At 39.3% G+C, this 15,425-nt stretch overlaps 1 protein-coding gene across 2 annotated transcripts; it reads left to right on the top strand.

The window, feature by feature from the left end:
- Positions 1-8,062: 8,062 nt before the first annotated feature.
- svopb (SV2 related protein b) lies at positions 8,063-15,347 on the top strand. Of its 2 annotated transcripts, none has more exons than XM_076886489.1 (16): positions 8,063-8,216; positions 8,424-8,554; positions 8,903-8,988; positions 9,069-9,167; positions 9,266-9,337; positions 9,429-9,553; positions 9,662-9,725; positions 9,811-9,936; positions 10,021-10,149; positions 10,255-10,328; positions 10,661-10,737; positions 10,823-10,927; positions 12,423-12,534; positions 12,662-12,743; positions 12,849-12,938; positions 14,272-15,347. In XM_076886489.1, exons 1-16 carry the CDS (start codon positions 8,155-8,157, stop codon positions 14,398-14,400), a joined length of 1,563 nt encoding a protein of 520 aa, XP_076742604.1. In that variant the 5' UTR covers positions 8,063-8,154; the 3' UTR covers positions 14,401-15,347. The 2 variants fall into 2 exon arrangements, with proteins under 2 accessions (XP_076742604.1, XP_004538167.1); XM_004538110.3 differs by having other exon boundaries at positions 14,225-15,347.
- The last annotated feature ends 78 nt before the right edge of the window (positions 15,348-15,425 follow it).

The raw sequence follows: 15,425 nt of genomic DNA, 5'->3' as shown, positions 1-15,425 counted from the left end.
TAGGAAACCATCAATAATATAGTGAGTGCGCAACAAAGGAAGCTTCGCTCCAAATATGTATCTGTGTGCGGGGGCATGTGTAGATAGATGCAACATGGGTGACAAATTAAAGGAAAGACTGAAACCCTTGACCCCGACAGTGTCAGGACCCAGTGTTTCTGTTATGGGGTATTTTGGTGATGTACTTCAGGTACACTTGTTCCCTTGAAGGGAAGTGTTACATCTTATTTTTGTTTTGTTTTTTTAATTTGTAGTCTCCTTCAGGATTAAAATGCCACATCTCTCCAGCAATCCATTGGGTAGATGCATCAAAATCAACCCAATTCAACAACTATGTGAGACTTTAAACTAACGTGTTACATACAACATTCCTGTAAAATCTTCCTTTAATTAGTCCCTCAGTTTTCTTGTACTACAAACTTGATTATTGCATCCATCCTTTAAAAGAAATGGGAAAAAAAACTGCACAAAGGTATACTTCAGCAAAAATGAGGAGATACTAATCACAGTAAACAACATCCATTTAGCCATCCAGCTGCTTGTCCAGTTTTAAGGTGGCAGTGGTGCCAGAGCCTATTCTTGACGTCATAGGGTGAAAGGCTGAGTCATCACAATAACACAGGCCTAACTCAGAGTGACTATTAGAATCACCAATCAATCTAGCATGCATTTCACTGGACAGTAAGAAGAAGAATGAGTAACCAGAGAGAATCCACCTTAAGCAAAATAATGAATTTAAACTTAACCAAAGTCAGCTACAGTTTTGGTCAAAAGTTTACATACACTTGTAAACAATATAACATAATGGCTCTACCGAGTGTCCCGTTATTTCTAAAACTCTGATTTTCCTCTGATAGAGTGATTGGAACAGATACTTCTTTGTCACAAAAAAACATTCATGAAGTTTGGTTCTTTAATGACTTTATTATGGGTTAACAGAAAAAAGTGATCACATCTGCTGGGTCAAAAATATACATACAGCAACATGAATTAGCAATTTTGGTGACTTAGAAAGTTGTCAGTGAACTGAGCTTCATAGCATGGCCTCTTAACTTCTTGTGAGTGATTATGAGTGACGACAGTTTGTGACTTCTCTTAGACCAGTTAAATAGGGCTCATTGGATACAAACGCCCACAAATGCTACAATGGGAAAGTCAAAGGAGCTCAGCATGGATCTGAAAAAGTGAATTATTGACTTGAACAAGTCAGGAAAGTCACTTGGGGCCATTTCAAAGCAGCTGCATGTCCCAAGAGCAACAGTGCAAACAATTGTTTGTAAGTATAAAGTGCATTGCACTGTTTCATCACTGCCAAGATCAGGAAGAGAACGCAAGCTATCACCTGCTACTGAGAGAAAATTGGTCAGGAGGGTAAAGAGTCAACCAAGAATCACCAAAAGGCAGATCTGCCAAGAATTAGAAGGTGCTGGAACACAGGTGTCATTCTCCACAGTTAAACGTGTTTTGCGCCTCCATGGACTAAGAGGCTGCCGTGCAAGAAGGAAGCCCTTGCTCCAAAAGCGGAACCTTAAGGCTCGACTGAAGTTTACTGCTGATCACATGGACAAAGATAAGACCTTCTGGAGGAAAGTTCTGTGGTCAGACTAAACAAAAATCGAGCTTTTTGGCCACAATGCCCAGCGATATGTTTGGAGGAGAAAAGGTGAGGCCTTTGACCCCAAGAACACCATGCCTACAATAAAGCATGGTGGTGGGAGTATTATGCTGTGGGGCTGTTTTGCTGCCAATGGAATTGGTGCTTTACAGAGAGTAAATGGGATAATGAAGAAGGAGGATTACCTTCACATTCTTCAACATAGCCTAAAATGATCAGCATGAAGGTTGGGTCTTGGGCGCAGTTGGGTGTTCCAACAGGACAATGACCCCAAACACACATCAAAAGTGGTAAAGGAATGGCTAAATCAGGCTAGAATAAGGGTTTTAGAATGGCCTTCCCAAAGTCCTGACTTAAACCCCATTGAAAACATGTGGACAATGCTGAAGAAACAAGTCCATGTCAGAAAGCCATCAAATTTAACTGAACTGCACCAATTCTGTCAAGAGGAGTGGTCAAAGATTCAACCAGAAGCTTGTGGATGGCTACCAAAAGCACCTAATTGAAGTGAAAATGGCTAAGGGACATGTAACCAAATATTAGCACTGCTGTATGTATATTTTTGACCCAGCAGATGTGATCACTTTTTTCTGTTAACCCATAATAAAGTCATTAAAGAACCAAACTTCATGAATGTTTTTTGTGACAAATAAGTATCTGTTCCAATCACTCTATCAGAGAAAAATCAGAGTTTTAGAAATAACGGGACACTCGGTAGAGCCATTATATTATATTCTTTACAAGTGTATGTAAACTTTTGACCACAACTGTATATGGTTTAATGACTGCAAAGCATGTAGAAGAGGTTTTTTTAAATAGAGATTGACAAAATTAAGATAGCTGAAAAAATGTCTGCAAAACAGTTTCCAGTTTTAAAAATTTTTTTTTTTTTTTATCAGAAACATTTGTAAATATGCTTCTGTTTAGTTTCTATCAGACTCTGATTTAAGACAGTAGACTGAAATATAACAGCAGTAGTAGTAAAACCAGAAACTGCAAGGGCAGTCTCCTGTTGTTGGCACTCTGTAGGCATCTGTTATTGGATGTTTCACTGGGCAGCGAGTGCAGGGCAGGGATTTTCTGCCACTCAAAGGAAATCTGACCTTTGCTGAACACAAATCAGGCAGGAAAACCGAACTATGCTGCGAGAGGATGGAGAAAAAGCAAAGAGGCGATAGATAACAGGTTGGCTTTCTTGGCACACTGTCATCTGATTCAAACTGGACACTAAAAAAACAAAACAAAAAATGTGTAAACAAACAAAACACAGCAAGCTTGTATGAAATATGAAATGAGCACCTATTGTAAACATCACATTTGAACAGGAAAGTTTATCTGACTGGTTGACCATCACCCGAGAGGGCGCTCCATTGTCCCTATTTATCCAGTATGGTGCAGGATCCTGTTACCCAGCCACAAAGTGGCAGTTAGGGTCCTGAAAGAGATAGCACTCCTCGTGGGCCATTGACTGACACCGTGCATCACCCAGGGCAACACACATTTAAGGGGCTCCAGGTGTCTAAAGAAACCTGACCTTGAACAGGCCTCCGCCACACCGGTCAAGTACTGTACCTCCTCTGTTGGTACTGTTTCACACAAGCAGCCGTAACAAGCCACAAAGCCACAGCGCTATCTTTGGAAACGTTCTTGCATTTCTGGCAAATAAAGATTTTACTAAAAATGCATTACTCATGGGGACAGTAAGCAAACCTTTTGTTTATGGCGGAACAAGTGAATACACAATTCACAGCCTTTTAGCCAACTGTTCACCTTGTCCTCTAACAGAGGAGATACTCTGTTATATTGATACGGATTAGCATATAGTGTCCAGTATTTACTGCCCGTATTGGTAGAGAGAAGAGCAAGCAAGTACTGCGTAGCTTTGATGCCTCTGATATTATACAACATATACAGCATATGGTTACAGTTGCACAGCATCATATTTAGTAATAATTTCTGGATTCTGTTCAAAACTGCATTAAGTTTTCTTTTCATCCTGTAACTTTAACTTTAAAACATGTCTTTACCCTTAGATGATTTATGTCTCGACACCATGAGAAATGCAAATGCATGAACACAAACACACACACACACATCCACCACATCTTACTTGAAACCTATTTTAGTCTTTTTCTACACTCCTGGGGGAAGTATCGGCCTCTCAAGGCACTAAATGTGCCACTTTGCTGAGGAAGTCTTATGAGGCGTGTTTAGAGCTTTTTTGCCAAAAAACAAAAAAATATTAGAAAAAAAACTGTGAACTGCTCCATCAGCTGAAAAGAAGATTAATACAGGCTGTGTGAGGGGGGGGGAAACAAAAAAACAGGGATAGCTATTACACCACCATATTCTGTGCCAATAAAATATTTGATATTACACAGTCGTCTTTTATTATGCTGGAGTGATCATAATAATCATAACACATCTTTAACCCTTAGAGAGAGACCATTTTTTTCTCATTTTGTCTAATTTTACTGCTCCAGTCATACAAACACTGCATGACTGTGGCTTTGACACAACTGCATCCAAGTTTAGTTACCTCCTTTACTTCCAAAGGCTTGTGCGTCATTGTTGGGTCAGTCTTTTGTGATGAACTTGATAAATCCAAATGTCACTGAACTTCAGTCCACATGTATGTAAGTCGGGCAGACACAGCCCAGGACAGCAGTTTTAGTAATTGAAGATTTCTTCCATAGTGCAGTTTCTTCAAGTCAGCACAGGTACGTAACCAGTAATAGATTCTCTGCTTTGATGCTCATTGGTCTCTAATCCACATACTGGCTTGGAGCTGTCCTGTTAACACAACTAGGGACAGACTGGCTTAAGAGGAGGAGGAGGTGGAGGTGGAGGAGGGTGGCACTGCTGCTTCCTGCAGGGCTGGAGTCCCTGCATTGTTGGTAATGAGGCCGTAATGAGCTGCCTGGCTATGGAAGGACTGGTCTACTTAAACTTTCATGGAGCAGGCAGCAAACACTCATTCAGCGCTTCACCTGAGTGTTGAACAGCTATGCTGTGTGTTTAAGGAAGATAGTGCATGCATGTAGATGCGTGTGTGCATGACTGTGTGTGCATGACTGTGTGTGCATGACTGTGTGTGCGTGTGCAGCTATGTAATACAAGGATGCAGTAACTTTATCCACCCAAAGACCCCTTCTCACCCTCCTCCCCACAAAATTACAGTGCAGGTATTCGATTACTGATCTTTGATTAGGCAGATGCATTTCAAACTAATTACTTGGTGCTCTGTAGAGAGCGGATGATCACACCAGTTTGGAAAAAAGTTTTTAAGTTACACTTAAAAATTCTAAACTGATTTCACGTGATTATGTAAAGCAACGGCACTGATTTAATAAAGTTCCAATTACTTTTTGTTAGCTGTTGAAAAAATAAGGAGCCGAGAGCTGCAAAACATATCTGTAGTTAAATCTTAAACAAATATTTTAATGTGTTTGACCACTTTTTGTTTATGATTAAATTGACATTCACCGCATGTGGCTAACACACCGCTCCACCCTAAACAAGCCGGCAGGAAGGAGGTGTATGTGTATTTAATTTAATTTAATTTGTGCAGCACCAGGCTGACTGGAGAGAGATGATGCTGGAACTTGCACCAGTGAACATCCCCAAACTTTCCGATACACTGAGCAGTTTTATCATAATAGATCACATCTGCTGCTTCGGCGTCTTCTTTCTCCTTTGGGTCAGCTGGCTCGGTTGTGACACGTGTAACGTTGCCCTCTCATTCATTCTCTTTAAAATTTAACATTGCTTCCTCCAACCATCAACAAAGGCATCTTGCATTACTACCTGAAGATCGGAAGAATCGCACGGTGACATAAGAGAGCATTCTGGTAAAATGTCCATTAACATAATGTAATCCATTATGCAACAACTGAGAGATTTCTTTGAAGAGGATTCCTTGTACACTGTGCCACAGAGGCCATGTCTTATGGAAAAATGACAACTCCTTTGCCATTTTATTCCTGAAGTGATTAATTTTGTCTCACACACAATTATGGTTGAAAATATTTCTTTCAAATACTTTTTTTTTTAGCATTAAATCAATAAAGAAGTGAGAATATGTGTTTGTTTTAAATTGGATGCCTGACATTTAAAGAGCAGTTTTACACCTTACAACAAGAAAACAGAGATTTTACACTATCTATCATATGTTGTACAAGCAGGAGCAGTTCTTGTTATTTAAAGTTGCTTACTGTTATTGCCAGTGTCATAGCTGAGTTATAAAGCAAGCCTTGTTGATAAGATTCATTGCATCTCTTCAGCAACTGAACCAAGGTGATAATTCAGAATGACTCAGATCTGGTTTCTAAAGATTTGAAGGATGAGTGACCTCAGGTATCCTCAAAACACTGTTTGTTCAAATAAATGCTCACACACTATTAAACATTCAGATAATTCCTTATTCGTGTAAACAGATTGCTGTGACCAGGGCAGGACTCTGAAGGCCAAAACCAGCTGTGAGGTTATCAGTTTTAGAAGAGTTGCCTTCAGTGACACAATAAGTGAGCAGCAGCAAACTGTTTAAGGTATTTAAACACGACTGACTCTGCTAAACTAAGCGCTCATAGATCTGAAATGTTTTGTCTTTTTCGTAGATTTCAAAGCTTACCTTTTGCTCCATGCTGCAGTTCGCTGTGCAAGTCAGAGAATCTCAGATGAGATTTTGTACTGCTCTGCGTGAGCCCGAGCACCCAGCTGACGAGGGGACAGTGTGGCACACTGTATATTCTACCTATACACTGTATTTACGGCCGTCCCATAATGCAGCAGCCTCAGCATGTCCTCACAGCGTCCTACTTTTCAACAGCTTTTATTTTCAGGTTGGCCTTATTAACTTACAAGGGTACTGAGAACTGAAGGAGTCAGCTACTCCCAACAGTCCGAACTATTCAAGAAGGTACTCTTTTACTTTTTAACCCAGCAGCTGTTCAAGTTTCACAACTAGTGTAATGTTTTCTATGTATGCATTTACATTTCAGCACTGTTATTTCAATCAAAGGTGATGAATAGTCTACTTAAACCTGTACTCAAAATGCAACCCTGAGCCCAGAGTCAGAGGAGCAGGGGGCCTGAGAAGTAGTCAAAGCTTCAAAAGCCCTTAGCAAGCCCCACAAGAAGATGAAGAAGAAGTCATAATTGGGTTTCTTCTCAGTGAGCTTCTGAAAATAAGCAGCATTATTTGACATGATGACAATGTGAGTGAACAGACAGCAGCATCCTTTCTATAGCATGACTGGCTTTTGGGTAGAGGGTGGACAGCACAACCTACTGTCGGCCACAGGTTATGACAGATACTCAGCTGCTAATGACTGAAGCGCAGTGCTGGTATAAATAAAGTTACTGTTGTAGGCTATATGATGTCACCTTCCTCTTGCTGAATCAAAGAAAGTCTTTGCCTGGCTTTTAGCTCCTATTCTTTCATAATAATAATAATAATATTAATACTTAAATACCACAAATTTAAATTTTGATGACCACATTAAAATCTATAAGTAGGCTATATGAGCTTTATTTTTCAAGTTTATGTGTTTGATTGATTGTAGTGCACTGTAATTATTTGCAGTAACAGGAAAAAGCCTGGCTCGGTGGTTTTATTTTTCTTTATATTATTACTTATAAGAAAATTTGCCGTTTGAACGAACTCCTGAGAACCGAGCTCTTGTCTGGGATGCACTTTTTAATTTCTCTGGTATAAATCTGAGATTAGCTGGATCTAATCCAAGCAGGAAATCGTTGCTTTGTCTTAAGTGTTTCCCAAAATGTGTTTATTTTACCTCACAATACAATAACATCAGCATTTCTTTCAACATTACAAATTGTATTGCATATAATCACTTGTTATTTATTTAAAGAAAACCTATCATTAATATATAATGTCATAAAGAACTAAGTGCTCTTTTTGCTATCTGTCCATAAACGGTCTGTACCACCGAGTGAGATTAGCATCAAACTAACCTGCTCTCAGGTTAACCAGCTCAGTTTAGACCAATCAGGAAACTTGGAGTCAAGCTCCTAGGGGATCAGTTTACACTAGAGTAAAAAACAAATAAAACAAAACAAATAGAAACTTTAAAAAAAACAAACAAACAACCACATAATGATGATATAGCATCAACTTGAAATGCAAAAAGATACTTTCATTTCCTAGATATGTTCTGGTCGATACCTTTTCTTTTTTTTTTTTAAATAAATTCTGCTTAGAACAACAAATAAGACTTCGTGGTGACATTAAAGTCTTGGAATATTTCTTCCGGTTCCTTTGACAATCTATTTAAAGATATTGATCAATTATGTGATAGTACTTCATTTTAATCCAATGGGGTCGCTTCTTTGACCCGAAGCCAGTTTGACAACACGGCACTTCTGCTTCCTGCTCTAACCCCTCCCCTCTCCGCCCTGCGGGTGTTGTTCTCTGATTGGGTGTCTCCTTGAAAACTTGAAGTGACTGCTCCAGCAGGTTTGTCCGCAAATCACCTGTGCGCTATGAGCTGGAACTCACAGCTCTCCGTGACGACAAAATGGACAACTGGCCCAAAACAGCTAAGATCTCTTACAAGCGCTGGAGAAACTCTGAACAGTGGTAAAGAGAAAAACACGAAAAATATGAGCTTTCTTGCTTTTGTAACCTCATCAAAGTTGTCTTGGCTGTTTCAAGGAAGGACCTGCTATGTTTACATACCGGAGTGTGAGCCACAGGGCTAAGTGCAAATGTATTTAACGACAAACTTTGGTATGTCTGAAAGACAAACTTTTTTTTCATGTCTTCTTCTTGTGTGATGGCACTTAGGGGTGATGCAGATTTTGTGGGTCAAACTGATGAGGACCAGGGCACAGACGCTGAGATTTGCACCATAGCTTCAAATTTTGACGCAGAGGCTACGCAGTCTTCATCCGCCTCTGGGTCTAATAAACCCGAAGGTGTGTACAATATAATTGTTATTTTGTTTTAATTGTTGTGTGTGGATATGGGTTAATTACACATGAAAGTAGACTCATCTTATATTGGCCATGTCCTGTTTATAACTGGCCTAAAACATAAAAACAGAAGAACTGCTTTGTTTTAATCTGTTATGCATCAAATTTGATTTCTTTATTATATATTTTCACAAGGCAATGAAGTGTTAACGGTGCTGAAAAAACCTTGTGAATTTAGCACACTGTCCAAGATGTAAAATGACCTTTGAGTGTGTTATACTGAATAACATGCTAATGCCAGGTTTTGTTTCTGAGACTGATCATGCAGTGACCGATGTGTTTTATTAACAGAAACCTTTACAGTGGATGATGCATTGGAGGCAATCGGATTTGGAAAGTTTCAGTGGAAAATCTCTTTCCTCACTGGACTGTCATGGGTAATAAATCTTAAAATAAGTCCAAACAGCTTCATCAACGTGCAGATACTGCACATCTCTAACTGGATGCTGTCCCTCAGGTAGCAGATGCCATGGAGATGATGATCCTCAGCATCTTGGGGCCCCAGCTGCACTGTGAGTGGAGGCTCCCCAGCTATAAAGTGGCACTCATAACATCGGTAAAGTCTGTTTACCTTTTATTGCTTCACTAGAGATTTTTGATTATATAACATAGTCAATGACCTATTTATTTATTTATTTATTTTTGTTGGAACAGGTGGTTTTTATCGGGATGGGGATCAGTTCACCGATTTGGGGAAATGTCGCCGACAAGTACGGCAGAAAAGTAGTGAGTCTCACATCTATGATTCTCATACATGATTTCATGAGGTTTGTAAATGATCTCATGTATTTCCTGTATATGTGTCTGTGCTAAACAGGGTCTGAAAGTTTGTATGTGCTGGACTTTGTACTACGGCCTGCTGAGTGCCTTTGCTCCAGCGTATGGCTGGCTCTTGTTCCTGCGCAGCCTTGTGGGCTTTGGTATTGGAGGAGCTCCTCAGTCGTAAGTTTGATTCTTCCTTCATGCATAACAAGATACATCAGTAGTTCCTCAATGAGCAATATCCAAGAAAACAATATGAACATAAATAAAGATTTAATCTTGTTTTAGGGTCACGCTGTACTCAGAATTCCTTCCCATGAAGGCGAGAGGCATCTGCATTATGCTGATTGCGGTACTGCGGTCATTGTCTTATAAACTCTCTTTTGACAATATTAGCTGCACTGCACTATATCATCCTAACTGTTTGTCTGCATCAGGCATTCTGGGCAATCGGTGCTGTGTTTGAGGTCCTCCTGGCCTTGATGGTAATGCCTGATCTGGGTTGGAGGTGGCTGCTCGGCTTATCCACAGTACCATTGGCAATCTTTGTTTGCTTCTGCTTTGTAAGTATGGCTGCGATGGGTAGAGGTCCGCCAAAATAGAAAAAAAGTTGAAAGTAACTCAGCTCAGTTTTCTGTGTTGCAAAGTGGTTGCCGGAGAGTCCTCGTTTTGATGTGCTGTCGGGAAGACGAGAAAAAGCCATGGCAACCTTAACGCGCATTGCTAAAGAGAATGGGAAGACCCTGCCTCAAGGCAGGCTGATCGCTTATAATCAGGTGGGGATGAGATTTTATTTTTTCTGGATATGAATCTAAATATATACACTGCTTAAATGTTCAAAATAAAATGTCTACTTTCTATTTTTGTCTTTAATTACTCAGAATGAACGTGGACGGTTCAAAGATCTCTTTGCTCCTCAGTACTGGAAGACCACGCTGCTCCTGTGGTTTATATGGTTAGCTTAAGTGACACACTCTCTAAGATAAGCCTTCTCTATTTAAAGGGAGTCATTTTTAAATCAGTGGTTACCAGCTCGGCATCGTGGCCTTATTTTATCAAGTTTTCGATTTTTGTTGTTGTTGTGGCAGTTATAGCTTTACCATTACCACAGTGACTTGTATACAGGTAACCAGGAACGATACTTAAAATCCTGTGATGGACTGTGATGTGATTCCTAATGCAAGGGGGAGTAACAGTAGTACCTGATTGACATATTAAATGCTTTATTTTCAACTTCTCACAGAACTAATGTTCTAAAAAAAATGATCTTTTTACTTTTGTCAATAGGTTTTCCAATGCCTTCTCCTATTACGGGATTATCCTGCTGACAACTGAGCTGTTCCAAGCTGGAGATTTGTGCGCGAGTATGTTTACAGCTTCCTTTGTGCAGAGCTGCTTTTAATGTTTTCAATTGTTGAATTACAACAAATCCCAAATGCTTCCTTATAGTGACCCAAGGAGCCAAGATTGAGCCAGACTGCAGTCTTGAATGTAGATATTTAACGTCAGCCGACTACAAAGACCTTTTATGGACGACCTTGGCTGAGTTCCCAGGTAAAATACTCGCTGCTTGCAGTCTGTCAGAGGCGTGGTGTGCAGTTAAGTTGAAAGTCTGACAGCTGACATAGAGAAAATGTCCAATTTGTTTTTGGTAATTTCCCATCAACTTAATAGTAGTTATACTGTGAAAAAGTGGCAAACAAACAGTGAATTTGAAAACTATTACTGGTTTTCAAAATGTCCCTGTAATACTCTTTTCTTTTAAACTTTGATAAAGAAATGTATGTTTTTTAATCCGTGTTTAATTGTGGGCGTGCACCTTTCCTTTTGTTCATGTCCAGATCAACATGCAGTGTATTGATTAGTGGCTCTGAGCTGCAAGAGCTTAACAGTTAATCAGCTGGAAGCATGAGCATTTATTACAGAAGTGATTTTAGACTTCAGGTACAAATTAAAAAAATAAAAAAAAGACAGCTGAAATTTAGGAGCAGCTGAATTGTGTGGCTTCATAAATAATTATAGTTAGAAATGAGACACAACACGACACCCTCAAGAGTGATGGGGATGGGCATGCATACGCGCTTCACTATATTTACTGGGCATAACATCAGTTTAGGCAGGTTGTGAAGTCTAGTTCGGCCACACAAAATAATAATTTTGTCTTTTTGAAAAAGACTGTTGCACCGTTATGTTCATTGTGAGGACTTAGACAGAGACAGCGATTATTCTCGCTTCCAGACACCACATGGGAGTGGTTCATCCTTATTCTACTTTTTCTAAATCCACAAGAGTATGTATTAAAGATAGATGAACCTACTATGACATCACTCATTTCTTAGGGAAGTCCCATTGTGAAGCTTCAAGATGGGCATTTTCTCTGTCCCCGTATTGGTGTTTTGAAACTGAATGTGAAGAGAGGAGTGAGAAACTGAGGAACACTGAACACTGGGCAATCTTTTCAAACGGCTGCAACATCTCCCTCTGTATAATCTGTGAATCTCTGAGATCCTGGACTGATATATCATAAAAATGGCGGTAAAAGCCGTCTCGACCGTACCCTGTAGTCTTCAACGGCAACGTCGCTGTTAGGCACCGCCCACATAAAAAAAGTATCCTGTATGATTAAAAGACGTGAAGCTAGCGTTTGAGCCCACAAAGTCATCAGGAAAGTGTTGACTGTGGATACAGTAAGAGTCCCTTGCCCTGATTCCCTCTAGATTTCCATGCAACTATAAGTCTGTTTGCAACTACAGGAGGCATCCCCTGCTGGCCGTTATACAGAATGCATGCTTAAACAATTCAATATCACTTTTCAGACCTCAAAGACAATCTTCAATACGCAGTCTACATACTGATAAAGCCTACTAAAGACAATGCTTTGACGTTTTTCAGTGATTTGAAGGTGGGCAGAGTATAGCATACAAACATGTACATTCTCAGAATAAAGAGAACGAGATACAAAAAAAGTGCTCTTTAAGAGAATGACTCCATCTTTCAGTGTTGAGTGCAGTCGTTGATCTTTTTTTTTTTTTTTTGATGTTGCTTTTAGGTTTTTTAGTCGTCCTTCTACTAGTGGACTATATCGGCAGGAAGAAAAGCATGGCACTGTGTTTCCTCATGTTTTCCTTGTGTATTCTACCGTTATACGCTTGCATTGGGAGGTACGTTTGTTTTTTAATATCATAGTACGACAGCAGCTAACCCAAACATGCTTGACATTAAAACACCCAGGCTGATTTGTAACTCTTTTTTTTTTTTTTTCTTTTTTTTTTTTTTTAATTAATCCAGGATAGCCCTTACCATCTTCATCTTCATTGCCAGAGCCTTCATCTCTGGTGGATACCAAGTTGTTTTTGTTTACACACCAGAAGTACGTATCACTTTTCAATTTAGCAGATTTTGTTTGTTTGTTTCTTTTTTCAGACAGGTCAAATTGGACAAACTGTACTCACTGACTTTTCTTTCTTTTGTTTAGGTGTTCCCTACAGAAAACAGAGCTTTAGCAATGGGAACGTCAAGTGCCATGGCCAGGTTGGGTGCCCTGATTACACCCTTTGTGGCACAGGTATGAAGCAGTCTCCTGTTTTTGTGTTTTTGAACAAGCTAATAAAATGTTTTCAGTAAATTTTGTCCAAATCTATCTCCTAAATGAAATTCTTTTTTTTTTTTTTAAGGTCTAAGATGTTAGGTTCTCTATTACATGTAACAGCAATAGTACAATGCATACATACAATGGCCATGTTGTTAAGTAAACCTATTCAACTATTTATTGGCATAAATGTCTAATCAGCTAATCATGTGACATGTAGGCATGTAGACATGGTCCAGATGGCCTGTTAAAGTTCAAACCAAGCTTCACAATGGAGAAGAAACATGATTTAAGTGACTTGACCGTGGCATAGTTGTTGGTGCTGTCTGTATAAGAGGAACCTACTTGTTTTATCTTCTTGTGTTGTGGTTTGTTTGATTAAGTGTGTAATAGCTATGGACGAGGTTGATGCAAATGGGTGTTCTTGTTTAACAAACAGAACAAACCATTTGTTACAACTGACCATTTCCATCCCTTTATGACCACACTGCCGTCTTCTGATAGCTCCTTCCAGCTGGGTAATGTCACCACCATGTTACAAAGCTCATCATCTCAAACTGGCTCCTTAAACATGACATTGAGTGCAATGTACTCAAATGACCTCAGCACCTTTTTGGATGTGAGATTCACATTATGGATGTAGATGCTGCCAAATCTGCAGCAACTGCGTCATGCACGTGCCAAAATCTCTGAAGAATGTTAAAGCAAAAGAAGGTCAAACCCAGTACAAGCAAGTGTATGTCCGGTTATTCTAAATTTTGAATCAGTGTGACCCGTTTTCAACTCGGCTGAATAATATTATTTGGCATCCAGCGTGGCAGCGATAATTTCCATACCTCATATTGGATATTAAAAGCATTACAATAGGCCTCTTAAATTAAACTGTGAATTGAAATGTCTGCTCTTACTGTTACTCACCAAAAGACAGTATCTATATCACTGAGGGCTAAAAACAAGTATCCAAGAAAAATAATCAGTGAAACTGTGTGAGGTGGGATTACGTAATGCATTGCTTACATGTTTGTGAATCTGCATCTGTGTCATTTCGACACATCCAAGTTTTGGAATTTTCTCCATGGTTTTACTAGAGTTCAAAAACCAACATTGTTGTCAATGATTATTTAAAGAATGTCATAAACTATATGATAGTTTGACAATATTGTGACTTGTGGTAGATTTAAATTAGTCCAGTCAGGCTCTTTATTATTTAAGAGGTGTGTTTTTCTCTGTTTGGCCTCTCACTTTTTGTGTTTTGGTTCTAGGTGTTGCTCAGGACGTCTGTGTATTTGACTCTGTCGGTGTATTGCAGCTGCTCTCTGCTGGCTGGCGTTGCATCTTGGCTCCTGCCCATCGAGACATTGGGAAGGAATCTGCAGGAGTCCAGTCTCGACCAGGAGACTGCAGGGCAGACGACCTCCACCACCAGAGAGTCAGATAATACAACGGGCTCAGCGGACCAGTGACGGATGAGGCAGGAATATAATAAAAAAGAAAGTGTAAAACCTGTTCTCCCACCTTCCGGTCTCCTACAGTTACGTTGGTTGTCAGTTTATGGGTAGACTCATCTGCGCAACGATGGGTGAAGAACAGCAGGGGGGACTCTCGTTACAGACGGGGAGTGACAATTGAGGCTTGGCCTAATGAGAGCGGAAGAACACTTGTTGGACTGGTTTGTTTACTCAGTCTTCCACTCAGGCCATAAGAGGCAACAGAGGGACATTCTGGAAATATTAATGGCTTGTCCCCATGCTGCCGATACAGGAGGTCTATGGCTTTACTCAGTGTGGGTTCAGATTTGCTCTTTGTATTTATTTGTGTGTAAAGTAGAATGTAAAAGGATGCTTTCTTCCTCACAAGTTCTAGTTGCTCACAGTTGTGATCTTTATAAAAGATTAATTATTTAAAGGAGGCACATTGAGCAAATTTAAAAACGTGTATGTCAGCAGTCTTAGATATAGGATTGTCTTTAAAAAAATAATAATAATAAAATCGGCAGTGAAAATAATCGTGTTGCAACTCTAATTAGTTAACAATTATTCTAAAAAGTAAAATTCTTTTGAGCCCATTTTTAGTTGTAGTCTGGGGTGATGTGGAGGACAAAAACAGCTAAAAATAAATCTACATAAACAACTCCATAAATGGGTAATATGACATTGTATGTATAAAAAGCCATACATTTCATTTGTACCTAGTATCTGTTTCAAGTTTATATTTAATTGATTCATATTTAAATGTATTTATTTAGACATACTTTATCCTTTACTTCCCGCTTTCTAAAACCTAGCATCTACATTTTTTTTCTTATAGATTTTTTTTATACTTTTGTTGCATCAGTATGCAAATGAGGGAAATACACTTCATTATTTGCAGTGAGAAATGGGGGGGGAATAAAAATGTATACATATTTGTAGTTTTTAAAAAATAAATGGTAAACATGTGCATTTTTTTGACAAAAATTATGAA

The sequence above is a fragment of the Maylandia zebra genome, linkage group LG7 (genome assembly GCF_041146795.1).
Source record: "Maylandia zebra isolate NMK-2024a linkage group LG7, Mzebra_GT3a, whole genome shotgun sequence".
Classification (NCBI taxonomy): Eukaryota; Metazoa; Chordata; class Actinopteri; order Cichliformes; family Cichlidae; genus Maylandia; species Maylandia zebra.
This window is presented reverse-complemented; position numbering and strand designations above follow the sequence as displayed.